This window comes from Semicossyphus pulcher, unplaced genomic scaffold (assembly GCF_022749685.1).
Source record: "Semicossyphus pulcher isolate SPU_LCO1_2020_fin unplaced genomic scaffold, fSemPul1.0.p SCAF_20, whole genome shotgun sequence".
Lineage (NCBI taxonomy): Eukaryota > Metazoa > Chordata > Actinopteri > Labriformes > Labridae > Semicossyphus > Semicossyphus pulcher.
Window position 1 is genome coordinate 20926421 of NW_027211694.1, and position 24568 is coordinate 20950988.

The window sequence follows — 24568 nt, forward strand, 5'->3', positions numbered from 1 at the left end:
TAATTACGTTTTCTGTCCAGCTTTAAATGAAGCTTATTGCTCAGCACTTAAAGTCGCTTCCCTTATTTGCTGCAGTAGTTCACTAATGCAGCTGAAAAGGAGAAAAACAACATGTTCCCTCTGGTTTGTTTTGTGGAGCCAAATGTGACAACAGCCTGTTTATTTTCCCTGAAGCCAACTACTCCTGATTTTCTTAAGCAAACAAGTACTTGGTGACTTTTCTGAGTGAGTGATGAGCCGACTGTTTTTTGTGAAAGGAGCGTTACATGTTTTGGAGTAACGCGCGCGACGCTGACGGGCGGTTGTGCGTCTTGGAGAGGGCAGGGACGCCGGAGACGCGCAAAAGCAGCAGCAGCAGCAGCGAGCGCAGTCTGTTTGGAGCCACCGGTTGAGATCATTCAACACTCCGAGCGCTGCCTGTCTGAGGGGATTGTGGGATACAAATCGACAACCTCCCCATAATCAACAAAAACAAACAATGGACATCCTCCTCGGATCCCTGATGAGCCACGAAAGCTTCGGATGAGTGAAATCAGAGATGCTGCGCACTAAAATCCTGGAGCTGTTTTGAACAGGACTGTGGGTGTGTGCGCGTCGGGCTCGCCGTTATCTCCGGACTGCACTCGCCAACTTCCCCCGCTTTTCATCAAGTCATGTCTGATACAGAGCGATGGGCAAGTTTGACGACAACGAGAGGATAATCCTCAACGTCGGGGGCACCAGGCACGAGACCTACAAGACCACCCTGAAGACCCTGCCGGGGACGCGACTGGCCCTGCTCGCCTCCGACTCGGACATCGACTCCGTGCTGGATCAGCTGCAACAAGTCCCCGGCTTCATCGAGTACAACGCGCGGACCAACGAGTACTTCTTCGACCGCCACCCGGGCGTCTTCGCCTACGTGCTCAACTACTATCGCACCGGGAAACTCCACTGCCCGGCGGATGTTTGCGGACCGCTGTTCGAGGAGGAGCTCTCCTTTTGGGGCATCGATGAGACGGACGTGGAGCCCTGCTGCTGGATGACTTACCGGCAGCACCGGGACGCAGAGGAGGCTCTGGACGTGTTTGAGCTCAACGTGGACAACTGTGAAGAGGACGACGAGATAGGGAAGAGGCTCGGCATTGAGGATGTGGCTGCCGACGGGAATGTCAGCCTGTGGAGGAAGTGGCAGCCGAAGATCTGGAATCTATTCGAGGATCCATACTCCTCCAGGGCGGCGCGGGTAAGGGCGCACCGCTGCGTCTGGAGCTCTCCAAACATACACAATAACCCCTAACTTACACCTCCCTTCCCACCGTTCTTTCATTCACAGTGACACACTATATCATGCCCGTAACAGTAAGAAATGTAACCCCAAATAACCCAGAAACGGCAATGAATCCATTTATAAGTTGGTATAAAGTCTCAAAAACTAGCTCCCTGCTAAAAAGTGAGATCTTTCAGTGGTGAGAAATCTTTCCTTTCCAACCTTTCATTAGAACTGCTCTAAATTTTAAATTATATTTTATGTTTATATTATATTTAAATCTATACTAAAGCCTCATTTGTTTTAAAGCCATGTTTTTCAGGCAGGTTCTATTATCACCTAAAAACAACAGCAGATTTTTCCACTTGTCTCAAGCAAACAAGGTGTTAACACTCTGGATGGGTATTCATAGCAGCGTGTATTTTAGGTGTGTAGGCCTGTGCCAAACAGAGTCTCTATCCTACATTTGTTGCACTCTGATGCTGTTTGTTTTAGCGATGCAGCCTATAATTCTGTGTTACTCTGTTTTTCCTGCCGTTGTGGTTTTATTTATTGGCTTTAGGCTCTAGGAACGTTACTTCAACGCTCACAGCGTGCTCGTTCCCCGTTTAGATCTCTGTCAGAGCTTCTTTCATCTCCAAACTGCATCCCAGGAACGCTCCATTTATGTTTAACTAAAAAAAGAACGACGTGGGACTTTCATCTTTTCCAGAAAGAGTGCGGCACCTCATGCTGGGGATAGATTTAGAGATGTAAACTTATAGGCCACATGTGGGATCTTTGTCATTCCTTTATGATCAAAATGAGTTTTCTTTCTACTTTCAGGAGGTGTAGTGATTATTGTGTTTATCTGGATTGAGTGCAGTTTAGAAGCATGCATACAGAGATTTTACACCCCAGTCGACACGAACGATGTGTGTGTGTGTTTTCTGGCTTTTTCTGTTCTTTATCACAAGGAGGCTAGTTTTGGAAAAGTTAGACTCTAGTCAGAGAACACCTACGGCTGCAACAGTTGTCTCGAAAGCCCAATCATATTTCATTTTACATGCTCTCTGTCAGTGCAGGACAGGGACTCTGCTAAGCTTTCCTTTAGGCTGCTGCTGAATTCTGGGTAATGTTGATATAGAACTTCTTCCTGGGTCGTCACATTGTTTTATCCTGAATAACTGACAGCAGATGGATGTCTCACTGACAGACTGAGGTGTTATAGGAGTGAATGACTGCTGTGATGCTGTGTGAATGGAAATGAATGGTCACAAATGTATACATGATGTCACAGACAGTGTGTTATTGTGATTGGTGATGCGAACACACAGAAGCTAAATGTTTAATTAGGTTTGACAGAATAATTTGATTAACACTAAATTGCAAAAGAAAGGAAAGTCTTGATGATGTTTGTCTTATGTACTGGTTGTCAATGGTACGTGCTCTGACATCACTGATTGGGGCGTGGCCAGAGGTGACTTTGCCTGAAAGTAGAGAGCTGTGCAGCAGCAGTTATGTTATATGTACATTTACCATTTTACAAACATATACCAAAGCCAGTCAAGCAGCTAACATACATCTATGCTGCTTTATTGTTGTGGTAAACACATTTATAAACAGTCGACCCACAAGTTCTCCATTGATTAAATTATCCTGTACCAGACACTATTATCACTTTTAGTACTTCCTTATGACATTAAATCAAACTTATTGTCACATTTGTTTCCTATTCAGACCTTTCTTCATACCACCAGCAGCTGGAAAAGGAGCAGAGTATTATTTGGCAACAGAAAGGGCATTAGTTTCTGCTGTGGTTACATCATTCCTCCTCTTCATTGTCTACAGGTTGCTGTTTGAACAGAACTACATGGACTTTATATGTGATTTGGATGTTTGAGGAAGGAGCTGCCTTTGATATACCACCTTTTCTCCTCACTAAATATCATACATAGAACCGTGTACATGGACATGAATTTCCTTTTTTTGTGTAATTTAGCATCAATTTCAAACTCTTGTGTTTCAGTTGTGAGTATATTTCATGCTGAAAACACAACAGCCTTAAAGCCCCCTCCTGTGAAAATCCAGTGTTTAACCTCGTGAACATCTCCATGTGATGTTCTTCATGTGTTACAAGACATATCAGGGACAACATCAGCAGTCATCTCTTTTTAAACTGCAGTGTACCAAGGACAGGCTGAACAACACGTTTTCAGATTGGCAGGTTTGAGACGTCACAAACCTAAGGAGCCGATCCCGTTAATGGACGGGGTGACGCTATGCATATCATTATGTGTAACCAATGGCAACTACTTCAGCGATGTGCGAGCCAGCTGTAACGTTAACGTTACTACTGCTAATTACTTCACTTCAAGCTAGCTAAGTTTCCACAAGTTGCCACTAAACGATGGCAGAGACGTGTTTTGCATAGTGGGCGGGGCCTATGCAGATTCAGGAATTTTTAATGAGGGAGAAGGAGGAGATGCCTTGGGAGGATTTTTACAAGGTAATTAAACGTATTTTGTATAAAATCAGACACAATTTATTATTTCAAACAGAGCATTTTATACGTCTTAAAACATGATCGGAGCTGCTCTTTAAGAAGGCAGGCGACGTGGAAGTCAGCTGACGGCGGTCAGGGGTGTTGTATGGGTCAAACAAACACAGTCCTTGTACCAAGAAGACCGGAGTTTTAGTGTGAAACAAAAGTCAAAGTTGAATTACTTGGAAGTTTGGTCACAGACGAAATGTGAACAAACCTTTTTTTTATATTTGGCTCTTCTGTATTTTACCAAAAAACTGCGACCTTTTTCCTAAACCTAACCAACCCGTTTTGGTGCCTAAACATAACCAAAGTGCAGCCATTTTCTGTAAGGTTAAGGCACTAAAAGTACGTGGTGAGGTGAACCTGATCTGGTTTAGGCAAAGACTGTGGTTTCATGTCAAAGTCAACATTGACTTTTGGTTTCTGAAGGAACACAAGAGGCAGTCTTCTGGGCGAGCTCTGAGACAGACAGCTCTGAAGGCTGCCGGGCAGGTCATTGGTAACAACACCACTTTATGTCGTCTTTCTGACTGACACAAAATTATTTTGTGTTACAGGCATAAATAAACACTATACTATATTACTAATTTTAAAAATTGTGCTAAGGGAAAGGCAAATACGTGTTCATGTACACAGTTCTACATTTTATTATTTATATATATGTATCTCCTGAATTCTTTTACAATCTGTCCTGAGACTGAATACGGTTTTATTTATAACTTAGGAACAAGTCAGGTTGAAGTCAGAATCGTCCCCTCTGTTAAAGATGAAATCCAGATTCATTTCTCAGAAAAAAGACATTTTAAGATATGAAGCTAATGTTTACTGAATGTATGTTTACCCTGGAGTTACAGTGTGAACAGATCTCTGGTTATTAGTCAATGTACATCAATCATGTACATCAGTTTGGCCTCTTGACTCGATGAATATTGAACTGTTTTCAGAGTTTGCCCCCATTTTGATTTTAACAAAAGTAGAGAGGTTGGTCTGTAAGTGTGTGTGTGTGTGTGTGTGTGTGTGTGTGTGTGTGTGTGTGTGTGTGTGTGTGTGTGTGTGTGTGTGTGTGTGTGTGTGTGTGTGTGTGTGTGTGTGTGTGTGTGTGTGTGTCTGTGTGTGTGGTGAAGGTGGTATTGACATTGACCTTGCCCCATATCAATTACCCCTCCTCTCTCCTTCCTCTCACAATCCATCGGGAAACTTTCACCCATGTTGACAGCAGGGATTCGTCTGTAGGAAATAGTGATACAGCATGTGTACTTTATGATTACAAGATACTTTCAGAGTGTAGTACCTCTACTTCATGTTAAACCAAAGCTGAATTTGAGGTTAGGATAGCATTACTAGCAGGGATGTATCAGAGGTAAATATTGAGTTGGCATCACCGGCTGAAGGGAGTTGATGGAGCTGAAAGCTTGTGTTTACAACACGCATACCTCTGTCTCCCTGCACCTTCTCTCTCCTGTGTGCACACACAAATGAAGTCACGCCACATTTCCCGCAACCAGTACCACACAGAAGCATCTGTTTCTATAAGTGCCTCACTGTTGTTGCATGTGAAGCACAGTCCCTGATGGTAGTGATGCTCCACCTGCAGCCATGTTGTCACGGTAGCAGCACGCAGAGAGATGCTGCTTCTCCTTGATGCCTAAACGTTTGTTTGTTATTAAAGGCCAGCTAGCTTTTGGTTAACCTTTTAACACGTATCCGATACACAGAGAAAGGCTCAGTGTATGAGTGAGAATTAAAGGTAGTGTGCGTGTGTGTGCGTGTGTGTTTGTGTGTGTGTGTGTGTGTGTGTGTGTCTAAAAGCAGGCCCTTGAGGGCACTAATCTGCCCCCTGACAAGGCGTTAGGAGAGAGTAATGTGGAATTATCCTCCATGGAAATGAAAGGTGTGATTTCAGTGTGCTAACCCGTGCCAGTGAAAGCTCAGTCCTCTTAAACAGTGACCTCTGACCCTGACAGCACAGAGGAGACAGTTTTACTGTAAAGTGGTCTTTAACAGCAGAAAATGAGATTAAACTCAGTGGTGAGGCGGTGGATAAAAAGATGGAGGGATAGAACGCTGATCATCATGTGGAAATCAGTCGCCATTTGCAGAAGGGCTCTGAATCGTATCAAATTTACTATAGCTGTGCCCCACTTCAGGGGCTGCAGCCTTCGAAGGCCATATTCGAAGGCAGATTGCGTCACAGCGGTGCGTCGAAGGCTGTCCCTATTCGAAGGCTCCTTCAGACGCGGCCGACAAATGCGTCCTCCTTTTTCCAAACGACAGGGCCCTTGAAACAAATTATCTTTAAAATAAGAGGTTAAGTTATGTGACGTTAGTTATGCTAGCTATTTAGCCTGCTAGCTACCTGTTGCTAGGCGACAGGAGCACTGTTTGGTGACATGTGGGTAAGAGCGGGAACTGCTGGTGATGCAAACAGGAAATCCTCCGTAGACCAGACCGTCTCATTTCAGTTCGGCTTTAACTTTTACGAATGACGCATCTTCCGTAGACCGGCTCCTTCGAAGGCTGCAGCCCCTGCATAAGGACACGTGCTTTAGACACTGTAAAGGTTCCAAAATAAGCTAGGCTAGCATTCTTCAGGTTAAAAGTTGTGTTGATTATTTGCTGTTGACGCAATGTCAAATATTAGTAAAGCCAGTGTAGAGGAAACAACGCATGAATGAGAAGCTTAAAAGTTATAAAGCTGAATTTGAAGTCGCTGCTTTTTCATAATGGATTAACGGAGAGGAAGCTGTTTGGAGCTCACCTGTAATTACTGCATGTACACATTGAAGATCTTCAACATTGCCAGTCTAGGTATTGGTTGCATTTCATGGCTCAATTAGACATGACAGGAGATGAAAGAAAACGAGGGGAAGAGAAAGGGATACGCAATAAAGCTGTGTCACTGAGTATTAACCCTTAAACCACAGAAGCGTCCCATACCTGCATGTTTTACTTTGGAGCAGTTTAACCGTCCAACTTTGTGGAGCGTTACTTCCACCTGCAGATGAGTGAAAAAGTGTAAAACCAGGGACTGGACTGTGTATTATTTTATCTGCAGCTGCATCCTGAAAAAAAAATACTTTAAAGCAACACTAGAGGTCAAAAACTCCACAGGTTACCTTTTAAGAGAGTTGTAAACCACAGCATGTGTTATAAGCAACAGTCCAAAAGTTAAACTCTGTGCCTTCATGCAGAGTCTGACTCACACACTTTTGTGTTGCTGAGAAAAAGACGACTGGTCATCTGTTTGGCAAATGTGCTTTCTTGCTCCATGGATCACAAATGGAAGAAGGTGTTGGTCTCCCAGTAAAAAAACACACTTTCAGAGCGTCTAATCCAAGCTATTGGAGGATTTAGTAAAAGCATACAGCAAAATACCTCTATATTTTTTTACCTCCTTCTTATCTGCTTATCAATGAAACACAATCAGTGTCTTTGCAACAGGAGCATGGGTTTATAGGACATGTGGTCCTCATTAACAGCATGACAGAGCAGTAGCCCATCGTGGTCTTATTTTTATGCATTATGTACAGATAATCCCAACTGTTGCGATGTCAGTTATTTAGCTTATGGAGAATTGTCACATCTTTGGCTGTCATCAATGTCTCAAGGTGAGCTGGAAAAGTCTCCTCTCTCCCTTTAAACTAGCTCATCTATGAGTGTGCATGTGCCAGCAGTGAGCGTTAGCAGGCGTGTTTCTCTGCGCTCCCCACGCTGTTTCTATTGTTGTAGTCATCCTGTTCTCTCCTCACTCTCAATGCTGCCTCTCTAATCTGCACGCACTGTGTTTTTAACAGCGGCTCCCTGTGCGTTCGCGTGTCTGTGTGAGATACAGTCAGAGTTTCCTGTATGTTTAGAGTGAGAATATCTATGGCTGTTTTTCTATGTTTGTGTGTGTAGGTGTATGTGTTCTCCTATGTTTTAACCTGTTTGTTTGTCCCTCTCATATCTCTGTAGTTGGCCATTGCTGGAGTTGGATGGTAATGAAAAAATAAATAAATAAATAACACCCACCACCTTTTTCATTTCCCATGTCTGCGCTCTGAGACAGAGGTTTAACTGATGCCTGACTCTGTAGTCCCCCCACCCTCTACACCTCACCCACGCATCTCCCCCATCCTCCCATGAACCCATCTGAGACTGCAGCTTGCTTTCTTCCACTTAAGAGGTTAAAAACCCAAACCGTCTGGGTGCCGCCTGCCGCACGCCTGAAGATACCAAAGCCAGGCTGCACGCTCAGCCTGCCTGTTGTCATGGTAACATCATCGCTCATCACCACGGCCTGTTTTCATTCAGTTCCGTCCGGACTGTGAAACTGATTGATTTCAGAAACCTGCTCGACCATGAACCCTTATTGCTCAGTAACCCCTTTGCGTGCTAGCTTGTTAGTTTTGAGGCGGCGATGCAAAAAAAGGGTGTTAGAGCGTCACTAACACGAGCGATCCATGTGTGCATGTCTCTTTAACTGCTTTCTTCCTGCTGTCAGAGGTGACACATGGTGATGTGCTTCAGCATCTTCACTTTTTGTTCCTGTCTAACCAAAGCTACAGGTTTAACAGGGCCCTCTGAAAGCCCTGTTGAATCATATTGTGCAGAGTGTAAGGTTGTAGGAGGGCAGGAAACGCAGCTGATCCGCCTCAAACAGACGGCAAGGCCTCGCTGAGTAAATAGAGGCTGACGTGTAAACAGCAGCAGACCTGACGCTGGGTAGGAGATCAGGGCAAATGGCTGCCCAGGCGTAGGCGGTGACGGCACGCCGCTGGGCATGTTTGTAGCCACTGCCAGTCACGTTAATCTGCCCCGCCAATCATCATCCTGCGCTGCTTTGGTTGACTTTAATAACTCAGTGAACAGGAGTAGTGCGGAGGGCTGCAGACATCAGAAGGTTAGGAGGACGAAGACTTTCACATCAACAGCTATGCTTCTGTTAAAGGTGTGAGGTGTCTGCTTAGATTTGCGGTGTATTGCAGTTTGAATTTATCACCTGGTTGTCTTTGTCCCTTGTGATGAAGTCAGTTTAGTTTTAATTGTACAAACTGTGACATTAGCCCCATAAATATTAAACCTTTGGGTGCTCTTGGTGGTTAACATCTCAGCATGGTCAGATGGTGTCTGACACAGAGCTTTTGAAGATGAGTGTTACAAGCAGGCAGCAACTTCAGTGTCTGACTGTAGGAGGCTGAAACAATTGTTGATTTCAAACAACTGTGCAGCACACTCAGTACTTCTGCTAAAGCCTCACAATCCCTTAATGTCACACTCATTATCCATATTACCAACAAGTTAGACACAAGCTATAAATGTAACCACTGAGATCATTACACTGTCACAGAGAAGCAATGTTTTTTTAGTGCCTGTGAACCCTGTTAACAATAAAACCCTTGTTAAGTAATGACATGATTCAGTCCAATGAAATGCCAAAGAGCTTTTAATTTGATAGAGGACGGAGGGTTGAGCGTGTATTAGCAGCGTTATACTGTTCCTTTTAGCAGGTCAAATGGCAGCACATCAAAACAAGGCTTCGTACTAAATCAGACAAATTACACCTCTCAAGCTAAGAGAAGCAGAAGTGAAGGCATGTCTTGAATACAAACCTGCTTCTGGTACAGGCCCCTGTCGCTGTTTTAGTAAATCAACTTAAAGTGCTAATCTCAAAGATTTTCATTGAAATAAATGTCTGTTGAGTCATTATGTATCGCAGAATGAGGTGACACAATAGTGATTGAGCCTATGGCCCACTGATGACAGCCTTTGCGTTTGCAGTATATAGTATTATTACAGACTGGGTGTGACTTTCGTTTAAAAAATCACAAGCGGCGCCCAGTTAGTGACACGTTTTCCATCAGCCAGCAGTGGTTGGTCTGCCAGAGAGGGTAGGCGGAGCTAAGCGGCTGCTTTTCCGCTCTCTGCAAGTGCTGCGAGTAAACAGTAATCTACAATGGCTGAACAAACAAAGATGGATGACTACAGATACAACTTCAACAAGAAGTGAAAATCCAAAGAAAAAGAAACAAACTCGACGCTCAGATGAAGCAAACAGTCTGAAAAGGAAAGCGACCGTCAGCCAGGAAAATCAAGAGTTACAACCGGAGCCGACCGTGGACGTCACACATGCAGCACTGTCTGGATATCTGGGAAGTGTGCTCCCGCAATTACCGTTTATCGCCACAGGTGCCGCCAAAGAGAACGAAACTGCGATCTTAAAGATAAACTTTTTAAGGATAACTCCAGTTAATTACAATGTGGAGATTATCTCCATGGTTCTGTTCATGTTACCTGCTGACGTAAAGATGTGGCAAAGAACATGAACACTCAGCTGTAGCGGTTGCTAATCGTTTAGCCATCCCATCTTATCTTTTGTTAACATATAATGTAGTTTCATCGACATGATTCCTATTCTTATTTGATAATACAGGGTGCAATCACCACCAACGTAAAATGATGTAGGAATGTCCCTTTGTGTGCATACAAAAGAGAGAGAGAGGCCTGCTGGATAGTTAATGACGGAGACTTGTTCTGTATGCATGATCGGCCCTCTTCCCTCACACAGTTGTTAGTTATATACGGCATCCCATCAGGCCTTGCTCTCTCTCTCCCAGTCTGTCGGTTGGTCTCACCCTTTCTCTCCCACACACACACACACTCTCTCCGCTGAAATGAACATGCTCTCTCTCTCTATTGCAAAGGGACTTTTAAATTATTACGCAGTAGATTAAAGTGCCAGATTTGGCATACATGACGGCCGTGTTACTCTGAGACTTTAAACTGGGTCTCTGTGACTGATTCCTTCCCTTCGTGTGGCCTTGAGTGAAACTTTGTAGTACTTCTAGAACATTCACAGGTGAATGGAAAGCTGTTTGAAGAAAGAATAAAGTTCTTTTAGGGTGTTTTATCACATTATCTAAGAATTTGTATGGCTTTGACGTCCATGTTACATCTTTCGGTTATAAATACATGATGATCTTCAGTTTGACGATAAATCAAGGAGAGAGGCAGGAGCGATGACGTGCGGGTACCTTTAAGAATAAAAGAGCGAACATTGCTATGGAGACGTCTTCGTCCTTGATGGAACAGCAGCTCATCTCTGCTTTCAGAAAGCTCACTTTTGCAAATTTTGTGACAACTTTTGACACCAGCTGGCATGATATGCATTTGATTCTGAATGAAGCATTTTGAAGCATGAGTGCATGTATGAAACTTCCACGACGGCAGCACTTCTCTTTGTCTCTTTAAAGGTTTCTACAGGTGTAAACCCAACAAAGCGTCCGACACGAGTGGTGCATTTGTTAACTCACTCCCACCCACCTTCTTCCTACAATATCCAGGCTGGGTTTAGACAGGTGCACGCCTGCAAAAAAAACAGCCCAAGGGTTAGTCATCAAAGCGTGTTTAAGTGCTAAAATGTTGTGTGTGTGTGTGTGTAGTGGAAATGTGTGAGAAGAGAGTTCTCAGTGTGACAGTCACCTCAAAATGGAAGACATGGTGCTTGTTTTCACGAAACTGCATATGACTCAGTGTTAGCCAAATTGGATGAGCTTTATTGCTCAATTTGCAAACAGAAATGGATGTGAATGTGAGTGAAGACTGTGAGGAGCGCTGCCCAAACTGGAACGGATCGAAGAGTAAGAGACAGGTCTGTTCTTTGATGTCCATCTCAGCAGGAGAACACCCTGCAGATACTGGATCCCACTGTAGATATATAGAGTCAGAAGTGCACTTAGGAGCGGGTTAGATAAGAGTTCTGTGGCATGCATTTATGGATGTGATGGCATGCATGTTAAAGGTGTGCTCCACCCGTGCACTGCCAGACTACCGCCAGGAGGAGCCCGTCTGTTTGGGCTCATTGCTGAATAATTAATGCTCATCCAATCACTCTGAAAGATTGAGTGCTTCCCAAGGACAATGGATTCAGTGAAAGTTCTTTTGTCTGGCACCATTTGCACAACCCCGACGCCCACACATTAAAAGGTAATTCATAAATCGGACGTTTAGGCTGATTTAAGTTTCTCGACTCTGTTCCCTCCCTTTAGCGGACTGAGGCTGAGCAGCTGTTTTACACAGCCAAGTGTGAATTCATTGAAGTTTCACCAGTTGGACTTCTTCTTCCATTACTTCCCTTAAATCTATTAAATAGGTTACATGAACATTTTCCACGTAGCTGAAGATGTTTCAGTTAATAGCTGCCACAGTTCATGAAGTTAGAAATGCTGTCTGATGATTTTATGAACATTGACATACAATATGTTTTAGAAAGGATTAGATTTTCCCAGTAAGCAGAGTTTTTTAATAGAATTTGCCAATGAATATCCATCTAAACATGACCAATCAGTACTGACACACTTCCTACCTTGTTGTCAAACTATAACCCTTTCCTCACCAGCAGACTGAGTTTGCTCGGAGGTCACTTTTTACTGAACTGTAGATGGAGATGTTCAAACTTTTGATGTGAGCTTAATTATTCATAACACTGAACGGGGAGTATTATGCTAATATCAAGCCTAATATTTCACTCTGTCATACCTGTGGAGTAGCTTAGCATAATTTACATTTAAAAACTATTCATGTTTCTCACACTGGTGCTCTGTGCAGGCCCTCATACAGCCTCTACCTGAAACGACTCGGTCAGCTCTGTCTCTTTAAGAAACCCCGCCCCTACAAGCCCACTTTCTTCTGATTGGCCAGCTTTCCGAAGCCCGCTGAGGCTGCACTCTGTGACGGCATGTAGAAAAACCTGTGTGAAACCTGGCGTTCACAGCAGCCTGGGGAATACTCCAACATACTTTTACCTACAGATTTCAGACACGTTTAGTCTGGACATCCAACATTGTAACATTACATATATGTCTTAAAATGTGAAACAGCATAATACCCCCTCTTTAAGCTTTAATATCATTTAATTGAGCTTACTTTCTTTGAGAAAATCACCCACCATAGTTATGAGCGGGGAAAGCCAAAATATATTAAACATGTTTGTGTTGTGTTGTTTTGAAGTTGTGTATTTCATCATGGGGCTCTAAGGGGATTGGCTTGCTTTTAGGGCCAGCCTCAAGTGGCCACTTGATGAACTGCAGCTTTTAGCAGTTTGTGACTTTGTGAAGAGCATGAGCAGAGTAGTGCCGTAATTCTCTGCCTCTTCCTTCAACATTGCATGCACTCTTCTTTCTTTTTAATGTATAAAAATAATTAGTTCAGTGTTATCTGGAATAAAAAAGATATTTTTGTTATTAAGGTTTTAGAATTAAAGGATCATTTGAGAATGAACACCAAAATGTGGTTGTGCTGCTGTCAATGGTCAAAAAATACATTCTGACGTTCACAAATATGTGTAAAAAAACATAAAGTTAAAACCTGCTTCATATTGAAATATAGTCAAAGTCTTTAAACTGGAAATGGTGATGACACCTTTTTACAAAACTTGACCTGGTTTACAAACCAAATCAATGCTCACTGGATTGAATTAAGGTTCTAAGTGTTCCAGTATCAGATGGGAACATGAAGTCCAAATCATCAAAGCTTCAATGTGTCATCGGGTCACAAAGAAAAACATATCACTGTTGTATGATAACATCATAACTTTAGGCACAAGTATTTGTATCAGAAAGAAGATCATCAAGCTTAAACCAAAAGTGCTCCTCTGGTCATTCTGGAGAAGTTTTCACGTGACACTGAAATGCTCTTTGATTTAAAACGTGTTGCTCTCCGTTCACCTCCTCTGTCTACGGTTTGATATCCCGTCACTTAGCAACTGAGGGCCGATGCAGTCTTCTGAGCTGCACAGCCTTCAAACCTTTTTTCCTTTGAATCCGCAGAGTAAGTATTGAATAAACTCTTTCCCACCGCTTAGATTCACTCGCATTTGGCAGGAATGCACCCACAGAGCCCTCCCGACTTCACGAGCAAAGGTTAGGCCACGTTTTCAGAGAAGTGTTTACTGCATCCTCGACGCCTTCTTATTTAAACACCAACATTTTAGCACTCCGAGGCACAGATGAGGTTGAGGCTGAAAATGTCACACCAGCTAGGAGACGACAGGAGTGTGATATGCATGAAAGAAGTTGTCATCTCGCAATAACAGCGACAAGTTGTTGACTCTTTGACAGCTTTAGTTGCTATTAAAGCTGTAAAATGTATGTATCTTTCTGTCCCTACAAAGTGACGAGGCCTGCTAATGAACTGCATGTCGCCGCTTTCTTGGGAACTTTGTTTGATGCTAATTGCGCGCCCGGTTACTCTGCTGGATCAAGCCCTGGCTTTCAGCTCCGTCCACTGATCATTTACTGTGGTTCAAATACCGAGGCTTTAAAGAGGATCCGCTGTTTAATGCAGCCGCATCTGAGCAGGCTGGGCTCAATTAGAGGACATGTGGTCCCAAATCAACACAACAGAGGTGGACAGAGCGAGAGGCAGGCAGACAGAGGGACTAAAGTAGAGTCCCACAGTACTGTTACGGGAGAGTTCAACCGGAAAGCATCACACAGGAGAATCATGGCTGCAGATTAAACTGTATTTAGCACTGCTCTACACGCCTGTATTTTTAAACCTTTTTGGGTTCAAACGACTTATAAGTACAAAAAGTTTTGGATTCGCTCCGGTAGATTGTTTCAGCCGACTGCAGCGGAACGAGTTCTAATGGCTGCCACTAAATTATGTCCCTGTCAAAGTACGTCCCCTAAACATAGTTGTTTTTGTCACTGATTTTTGTTGAAAGTGTCTGACAACAAGTATGTGACATACCTTTTTGTTAAGGTGTAAAATGCTTTTTTAGAAACCAAAAACAGCCACTGCATCGCGCCCCTGAAAGCCACCAGACGCCATGAACAAAAAGTTATTTTATGCTGCTCTACAGCTGCCTAAACTGGTTAGTTTGTTTGTGTTACCATGTGTCAAACAAACATTATGTTGGATCTGAATAAACTATTTAAAACTCCAAAGTTAGACATAAAGCAAACACGGCAACCTCACCCTCCTAACACAATATTTGTATAACACACAATAATACAAACAGTAGTCGACCAGAAACTGTGGACACAACTTCTGCGAGGTCAAATCACTGTAATAAATGTAATTGTCATCACTATGCGTATGCTCAGTTTAGGTATACAGATCTACTTTCAGAAACATTTGTTGTAGCTAATGACCTTCAGTGGAGATGGGCCTCACATTTGTAGCTTTAGGGATATAATTTTAGGAGCTTATGCAGTTGAAACGGACAGACGTATTGAAATTTCTTTAACAACCTAAGGTCGGTAAAGTCTTCCTGAAGTAGTTTTTGGGAGGATTGGCCCCGAGGAAAGAAGAACGTAAACTTGGTTTTTACCTCGTCAACTTGAGGTCAATGGGAGTCATTTTTTGTGCCAAACTAGCGGGTAGAGTTTGCACCCCACCTGCCAATTTTGGTGAGGTTTGGTCGAACAGTTTTTGTTTCCCATGAACCGGGGACCAAGAGGAAGGACTCAAATGCAAACACACAGATGGGTGATCAAAATTCAGAAACGGTTTAATGCCTGGCAGGGTTCGGTACACAGATGAGCAGTCAGATCGGGCAGAGGTTGAAAAATGTGAGGCAGAAAAGGGCAAGGTCAGAGGGCAAACGGGGGGGCAGAGGGTAAAATACACAAGGTAATGGGGCTGATGAGACACAGCTGGGGAGAGCACAATCAGGAGAAGGTGAGCACACGACAGGGGAGGGGCAGGACACAGACCTGGAACAGAGACAGGGGTGAGGGATTTCAAAATAAAACAGGACATACCGGACATTTAACAGGAGGAAAAATAAAATAAAACTTACCCTAACGGGCGGACATGACACCCGAAAACTTTCAGCATCGAGTGTCGCTGCCAGGACCCCTTATCATTTGGCTCAATCCCACACAAACTTAATTTATTTTACCAGGAAGTTCCATTAAGATCACCGATCTCTTCCAAAGAGAGACCAGGAAGAGGTAGCTGCTTTAAAGAGAACAACACAAAAACGTCCTCCCTTTTTGATTCATGTTTTTGAGTCTCTGAAACTCCAAAAAATACACAGTCATACTTATAAAAAGGCTCAGGAATTTGCCAAAACAGCACGGCATCCAACTGCAAATGCTCTCTGTTGTCTTATTAAAAATTAACAGAAAATTTAGAAACCCCACAACAACAAAAAATACTTTTTAAATCCCCCAGTAAGAAGTTAAAAGTCTTCTGAGTACGTGTTTGTCCTTACTTACTTCATCATGGACTGTTTACTGTACGTCAAAGACAGTTTGGCTCTGAGAGGAACAACATCAAATATTCAAAGCTCTACAAGGCACCTCTGAGACCAGACTCAAGTACTACAGTGTCTCTTCTACGGAAGTGTTACTGTAAATACTGTTCATGCAACTTCTGTCAGGGGTCTCTCTGGCTCATCATGATGACATATGGTAATGAAGGCTCTGCCAGCTGATATCGACTGCGGTCAGTAACAGAAACCTCCCAGGAGCTCGTCTTTTGGAAAGAGAAGTTATGGGTACGAAGGGTCGCTTCACTGCCTCCACTCTCTGGTGCAAACACACAGTCAGATCTAAAGTAAAGCTCTGGAAAATGTTTCTTCTTGTAGCTCAGTCTGTTTCCTAAAGGTGGAAATCTTACACAAAGGAAAGACTTGTTGTTTTTAGCTCACAAGGACAAAGTGGTGTTGGATTCAAATTCACAAAACAAAACCAGAAGTGTACATAAGTGACATAATGAGTTAAATCTCTCTGAATCACAGCGGTTAGGAAACTTTCTCTACATCAGTCGCCTCTGCTGATGATCCGCTCACAAACTGTAAACTTCTCCCAGCCAGGCCGGCTTCACAGTTTTCCTCGTGGGACTCGCAGCTTGTTTGATATGAAGCAGAGAACATTGCTGGTTAGACTTCACGCTCGGCTGAACAATCCTCTTCTCCCCTCAAACTCCCGATGACGTGCAGTCTGTTGTGGTATACTGTAAATGTCTCTAGAGCTCATTCTCTAAATGCAACTGCATGTATTCCATTTAAAGAACATCACACTGACTGATAATGTTCAAATCACTCAGGTGATTTAGTCCACACATTTAGTACAAGGAACAACTAATCTATATTTTTTAGGGCATTTGTACTTAAAACAGTAAATATCTCAAAACTCTTTCCATATATAGAGAGACACTTTTCCAAACAGTAATGGATTAACACATTTCAACAGATCTATACGGAAGCCCAAAGCGGACATGCATTCATACATTTTGTTTACTCCATTTGTCTGTGACTAAAGCCAGGTCTACACGTACACAGTTTTCAAAACAGATTTTTCCCTTCTTCGTTAACAAAAAAACCGGTCCACACAAGCACGGTTGTAAAAAAAATCCTCTTCCAAACAAACAAACAAATAACGCAAAAACACGACAGAATTGCTGTCATGAGAATGCCACACCAAAAGGGGGCGATATAACACAGTCAGGCAAAGAAGAAAAAGGAAATCGCGGCCAATCAAAAGTCTAAAAAAATCTGTTGCTGGAAGTAGTGCATCCTGACAGCTCTGTTCCTTAATGTAGTGGATAAGTAACTGTACATATATGTGTAAACATGTAAAAAGTCCTGTTAGCGAGGTTAGAAGCATCACTGTTTTTGTCACATCCGTCATTTTGCAACGAATGTCGCCTCATTTGTGGAGAGGAGATAACGCTGCCTGACGTCACGAGCCAAAAGCGCGGTTTACCTCGTCTACACGTCTCCGTGGAAGCAGAGTTTTTACAAGTCTTCACCCTGGACGGAGTTTGACAAAAGCTCCGTTTTCAGTGACCTTAAACAGCGTTTGTGTGGACGAAAGGCCAAAAGGCAGAGGAAAAGCTACGATTAGAAAAATACCTGTGTACGTGTAGACATGGCCTAAGTTCTGGTTGTTTTCTCGAGGTCTCGACTTATTTCTTTCATTATCCCGAGAAAACAAGCTCTGTTGTCTCATGATAACGAGATAAATAAGTCAAGATCTCGAGAAAGTGGACAGAAACTACTTGTTATCACAGGAAAATGGAGTCAATATAATGTATAGATGCATGTCTGCTTAGGGCTTCCGTAGATCTACTTTTCCATTCATAAGAATAGTAACTTCTAACTTGGAATTCATAAATGTGTCTTTTTTAAAGCAGCACTAATGAAAGGTTTCAAAGGGTCAAATAACTGTGTAATGTGTTCAGTCAATTAACAAGTCACTCAACTCTGACTGCAAGGAAATGTGTTGTTGTTCATTAAATCCATCAAATGTAACAAGCCTCACATTTCCAAATCCATGGAGTCTATTCGGGTCCATTATAAACCAAATGATCTTTTTACAGCCGGCAACCATTTAGGTTAGTTAGTTTTTAAATATGTCGCTCTGGCCTCAAGTCCTCGCATTAGGAGCAACTTTAAGCACATGAGTAAAGAAGCTGAATTGTTAATGTGGGATCAGAGCCTGCAGAAGAGGACAGTGAGTGCTGAACATATTAAATAAAGAACACACCTCCGATTTATTTTTAATACGTGACATGCTTCTCTATTCCTGTGAGTGTTGGAAAACCCAGCTGTGGTGTTGGACCGCTGTATAACTCTGCCTCTAATTTCAGAAGGATGTAGAAATATGTCAAAGGCACATTTTATGAAGAACAATAACGTGACCTTTTTTCACCAGGGTGCTTTTCCATCAGATTGAGCAGAAAATCCACAAAACTTAATGATCTACGCCGAAAGTTATGTCAGAAGACATTTTTAGATGCTTCAGAGTAAATTGTCTAGATGGACTGAAATGCAAGCGAGCTGACCCCAGCCCTGCAGTACGGCGCAGGAGTCTTCTTCTATGGTTCACTGATACAGACCCGGCACAACCAATCCTATTAGTAATTCTCTACTGGATTCAGGCTCCTGGGGACCCGGCAGGTTTGCAGACAGAGCAGGATATTCACGCCTGGGTGCGTCTGCTCTTCAGTAAGAACCTCCAGGGGTTTGCTGGTGCAAAGAGAGTCCTGTCTCTGAAGGGAGAGGTTAAAGGAACACGCCTGAGGAGATCTTACTCCTCTCACTGTATGTTTGCGTCAACTCTCAAAGCTTCTTAAGGCAGACAGACATTTCAGACATTAATCTCACACACTTTCCTCTGTGGTTGATTGATTTGCCATGTGCCCAATTCCTCCTGCAAGCTTTTCATATCAGCAGCGAAAAATTTGCTTTACTGCACAAGGGACAGCCTGTAGTGTGAATCAAGCACACGGCGTAGGAAAATGGGGAGCAAAAGTTGAATCCACTAAACTTTGTGCAAATGTTCCCCATGTTCACCGCACAGGAACCAATCCTTTTGGCCAGAGAGTCTTTCACCCACTTTCCTATTTCAAAGAAATACACCAGCTCTCTCTGTGTGTGTGTGTGTGTGTGTGTGTGTGTGTGTGTGCGCCTTTCCTGGAGAAACTGATTTTAAAAGTGTATGTCTCTTCTCTCTTTAATTGAAAAAATCGTGCTTGGAAGAAAAACAGAAATTGTCCCTCGGGGGTCCACAGGGTTTGATAGGATTCAGTTGTGAGAACAAAGGTCACAAAGTCTTGAAATCTCCATCAGGGACCTTCGAAGATCCTTTTGCAGACCTTTGATTGTGAGTTTGAAGCAGCCCCTGTGGTTAGTTTTGTTTCGCACAACTTGGAACTCTGAAGTTTTTGCTGCTTATCAACATTATTGATCATTTGAAATTGCCTTCTAAAACTGCATACATGACCTTTACAGCTCTTAAAGGAGCAATTCAGCCCTGGAAGCAGCCGCTGTCAGTCAAAGCTGGTGTTCTCTGTAATCGAAAGGAGCAATAATATTTGAAATTGGTGCCACAGCTGTGAAGAACAGCTTGTGGTTTCGCCCATTCTACTTTCCTACAACACCCAGCGTGCAGTGTGCTGGAGTGAAATGCTATGTTTTCCTGTCAAGGACATTGATCGTGACAGGCAATGGCTCAGAGCGGTACAGAATCTGTAGTAAAACAGGACTATACCGGTGGATCGTCTAAAAAATCTTCAGGTCTGCAGTCTACATTTCAAACCTGACGATATTGAACGAGACATGACATCGGAGGCGGGCGTCCTAGATTGAGGAAGTGTAGTTTAGCGAGCTCCCTGGCCTCCGCCAGGTGACGCGTTTTTCGAGTCTGGTGGAGGTTTTCCAGGGCTCGTTGGAGAAGCAGATAGCGTCCTCCAAAGGCACAGAGCCAAATTGCATTTTCTACCACAATGGCATTAGCTCCCCGTAATAGCATGATAGGACTGAGGTTGAAAATCGGCGAATTGGCCCTTTAAGAGCCAAGGATCGTTAAGAAGTGGTCGCGGCCTCTTGGTTTCAAAAGTGAAGCCAATGCAGAGGTGCCTTAAACCTGCTTTGTTCTCAAAGGCCAGCAGGGGGCGACTCCACTGCTTGCTTAAAGAAGTTGGATTGTATGAAAGTAAAATAATCCTACTTTTCAAGTGATTTATAAACTCAGTTAGCAATTTTCTAAAGAGTTTATGGTCTCAAACGCATCATGAAGTTCATTTTGTAAATGTTGGTCCCATTTATAGTCAGAAAGAAAACAAAGCAGGGTTTGCTTTAGGGCGGGGCTACCTGTGATTGACAAGTTGCTACTACAGCGAGCTGTCGACAAGTATATAGAGCTGTAATAATATAGTTTATAACGAACCTTTTGTCCAAACATTGTCTTCTGCCATCAAAACAGTAAGATGGCGACGACCAAAATGCAAAAACTCAAGGGTAGTCTGATGCTAAGCTAGCTCCTCATTGACCCCGTTCTGAAGCTCATTCGTGCTCTGAGGTAGAAGCTAACGTCAGTATGCTAACATGCTGAAGTTAAGCAGGTTTTTCATGGTCAACTTTGCAGTTTTGCCTATAAGCATGCTTCGATTAGCTTATTAGCACGAAGAACAGTGAATGCCGAGTCTTGTCCATGACTCCATCTGAGTGTTTTGTGATTCTGTGAGTCAGTCCTGCACAAACCTGCGACTGAAATAGCTCAAATTAGTGGGTCAGCAGCAGTTTATGTGTGATAAAAAGTGACCTGCATCTCCCCTGAAACCAGTGTTACTGGAGCAGGACGCCAAGCAAGAGTGATTACAATGTACCACTCATAAAAATGTACTTACAGCAGTGACAAAACCGGCAGAACATATATATAATATGTCTAACATTCAGGTGAAAATAAGTCGGGGGTAGTGTGGGGGAAAAGCAGCTCTCAACATTTTTATCTCCTCTCAGATCAGCATCAACACTGAACCGTCCACACAGTGATTCTGTTCTGTATTAGCTCTCGCATCTGTCCTGTTTATGTGCAGAAATGACTCACATTAGTCTGTCAAATGATTATCTTCCTTAATGTCAGCCTGCTGGTGAAAACCCTCAGTGGGTGTCGAGTAAAATCATTCATTTTAAAACATGAGTGGGAGAAACGTAGCCTGAATTACCTCAGTTTATGAAAACTGCTCGTTTGCATCTTCGTCTTTGTGTAAATATTTTTCAACCCAAAGTGACGGGAAGTAGAGAAGAGAGGGTTTTTGTTGCACGGGTGTCAAAGTACAATGCTGATTCACTCCCACACATGCAATTTTGTCATTGACTCACACATCTCCAGTGTTGTAGGTATCTAGCTGGGATGAGAACATTACCCCGGGCCCTTTTTATAAACGACTCCATAATTAATTTCATCTGTTTGGTAAAACTCTGAAAGTCATTTACGGTACAAATAGCTCCATCTAACTCAGTGACGTCTGACCAGGTGCCACAGAGAGATCCAGGCTGCTGCAGGTCACTTCACTGATTGGTCCGACCTGGTTCAAGGTTTTATAACCAGTGAAGCCAAAACAAACACATTACAAGGCAAAGCACAACAAACAAAAGCACTTCCTCATCCTGGAGAAAACTTAAAGGAGCAGTCCGCCCCTGGAAAAAGCCACTTTCAGTCAAAGCTGATGTTCTCCTTAATCAGTAGAAGCAATATTTGAAATTGGCGCCATAGCTGTGGAGAAAGTTGTACAAACAGCTCGTGGTTACATTCCTACAACACCCAGCATGCATTGCGCCCCTCCCTCTGAAAGGAACGCCCCAGCGAGAGACGCTGGAGTGAAATACTACCGTTTTCCAGTCAATGTAAAGAATCCGAAATCCGCCGAGAATATACCGGTGGATCGTCTAAAAATCTTCAGGTCTGCAGTCTACATTTCAAACCTGACGATTCAGAACGAGACATAATCTCTATTTACAGATTCTACTATTTAGATCTATGTAGATAACAATCACGTATCGGCAGGCTGCGGTGTATTCAAGAAAAACAGTCTGTGATTCCGGCTCCCATCAGCGTCATCTGACTATGATTTAGCTTCTTATTAATCTCTATAAACAGACATCTGCTGTAAGTTCAGCTAACAATCCGTTCCAGATCTAAAATTTAACTTGAGATGAATTCCCTTGACGCTGTGTCACGAAAGCCGTTCAGCATTCAGATTCCCCGACTTCCTCGAATGCATCAGATCGATCCGACCTCCGTTCAACAAACGAGCATTTTAAACGTTTTCTTCTCCTCTTGACGACAGACCTGACAAAGCTTGAATTTTTACTTCTTACAAATCTGCATCATGATGTTGGGATTTCGGCAAAGTTAAGACCCGTTAATAACAAGTGAATCACAAGTTTCTCTTTCTGTAACAATGCAGCACGCGGGAGATTGAGATTGACAAGACATGACATCGGAGGCGGGCGTCCTAGATTGAGGAAGTGTAGTTTAGCGAGCTCCCTGGCCTCCTCCAGGTGACGCGTTTTACATAGTCTGGCGGAGGTTTTCCAGGGACCGTTGGAGAAGCGGATAGCGTCCTTCAAAGGCACAGAGCCAAATTGCATTTTTCTCCTGCCATAATGGCATTAGCTCCCCGTAATAGCATGATGGGACTGAGGCTGAAAATCGGCGAACTGGCCCTTTAATATGGTTATTTTTCCTAGTGCAAATCTAAAAATGGATGATCAGCAAACACTTGCTGACAGTGCACATGTATATACAGTAAGATGCAGCAAGAGCTTCAGTTCAGTGGACATTTATACACCCAAGATGTTTAGTATTTTAGAACATAGTTTTAACAGTAACCAAAGTGTACAGAGCTTTTCTCAGGAGAAGCCTTTTAGGGACAAAACTAACGATGCATTTTCTTATCAATGATAACATTAATAATACAATAAATAAGATAATTCTCTTGATTTATCCCTCGATTGTTTTGTTTATAAAATGCCAGTCAATAGTGAAATATGTCCCTCAAAATGTCCTTTTTCAACTGGACATAACGTATCTTTATCTTACTGACAAAACAGCAACAAGTTCTCACATTTCGAGCCGCTTTGTTGCTTTAAAAATGTCATCCAATCTGAAAACATTCGAGCTTTAATTTCGTGTTGATCCACTACTCGATAATTGACTAATCATTGCAGCTTTAGACTGTTCCCATAGTGATCTGATACACACAGATTAGCATGATTCATCACGTTTATCGGCCTAGTTAGCCGTCCCCGAGTGATCACAGAGAGCTGAGTGACAGCTGCTGGTGGAGGAGTCCTCTGTCTGATGTGTGAAGCTACAAAAATAGACTGGAGAACAAAGCTTTGATGGTATTAATAGCCTATAATGTTATTATATTACAGGCTTTTATATTAAACTCTTGTCGAAATGTATATTTAGAAATACGTCCCTCCAGCATTACAACATGTAATCCGTTCATAAACAGATGCTGCCCTAATGTCCAATAAGCTCATCCTAAAATTAGCTCTGGCATCAGCAATTTGTGAACGTCTCATCAATCCCAAAGCTTCGCAAACTTTCCCCTTCATAGGAATATTGTGGAGGTGCACTGTCCAGTGACCAGCCTCCTGACAGTAGGTTGCTTGTTCTATAATACGAGCGAGTCAGGAATTGAAGCTTTTAGAAGTTGCAGTTATTAAAGGTTAACTAAGTGCTTAAAAGTGTCACGTGTGAAGCTCACTCCCAGGCTGAGCTCTCCCACCTGTTCCCGGAGTGATTTCTGTGACAGTTAACCTGAATTCTTCGGGAATCGGATCGGATCGGCGTTCAGGTTAACCGAGCGTCTGCTCCCGCAGGCAGAGGAGCCATTTTAAGAGCTTGACTTCAGCTCTGCTCGAGCGCAAAGAATGCAGCCTCTCAGCAGTACGCCTGCTGTTATCCAAGGACAGCCGTGTGTCTCTCAGGCTCTGCTGTGCCGAGGGAGGATGCTCTCCCGTGAGGGTGAGAGTCTTCATCTGAGCAGATGCATGCCACTGTGTGCCAGCCGCTAATGCCTCCTGGCATGTGATATATCTGAAATTACCACTGCTGCTTGCTGTCAGAGGGAAGAGGAGTGTTTTAAGTCAGCACATCTCTCGGCTAAATGTCTGTTTAATCCACCAGCAAGTTTCACAGTTTAACTGAGTGCAGCCTGCCTGGTGTTCCACCTCACACAGCTGTGCAGAACAGTTTCCTGTGGAAGAAGAACAATTCAAGCAGGAGAGAGTGGAGGTTAATCAAAATGACACTTTGCAACAACACAACTTTGTGCATATTAGATGAAGAAAGTGTCGTACTCGACTCTGTAGAAACCAGGTACATTGAAGTATTGTATTACACGCACTGTCGGGTCTTCACATCAATGAATTCTAAATAGGTAATAATAGTAAATAATAGAACAAAAAAACACCTCTGAGAGCGCTGACGACCACATCGTTGCATTTTGTACTTGGTGGGGATCTGAATCACTTAAAGTACTTCTCTGAGTGTAGCAGA

The 24568-nt window shown here is 43.1% G+C and overlaps 1 protein-coding gene across 5 annotated transcripts in view; it reads left to right on the forward strand.

Moving 5' to 3' along the window:
- The first annotated feature begins 616 nt into the window (after nucleotides 1-616).
- kcnc2 (potassium voltage-gated channel, Shaw-related subfamily, member 2) overlaps nucleotides 617-24568 on the forward strand; it is a 103761-nt gene continuing 79809 nt past the window's right edge. For all 5 annotated transcript variants that reach the window (XM_069671229.1, XM_069671226.1, XM_069671227.1 and 2 more), the window contains exon 1: nucleotides 617-1225. In XM_069671229.1, coding sequence (XP_069527330.1) covers nucleotides 671-1225 — 555 coding nt within the window. In that variant the 5' untranslated portion in view covers nucleotides 617-670. The remainder of the gene's footprint in view (nucleotides 1226-24568) is intronic.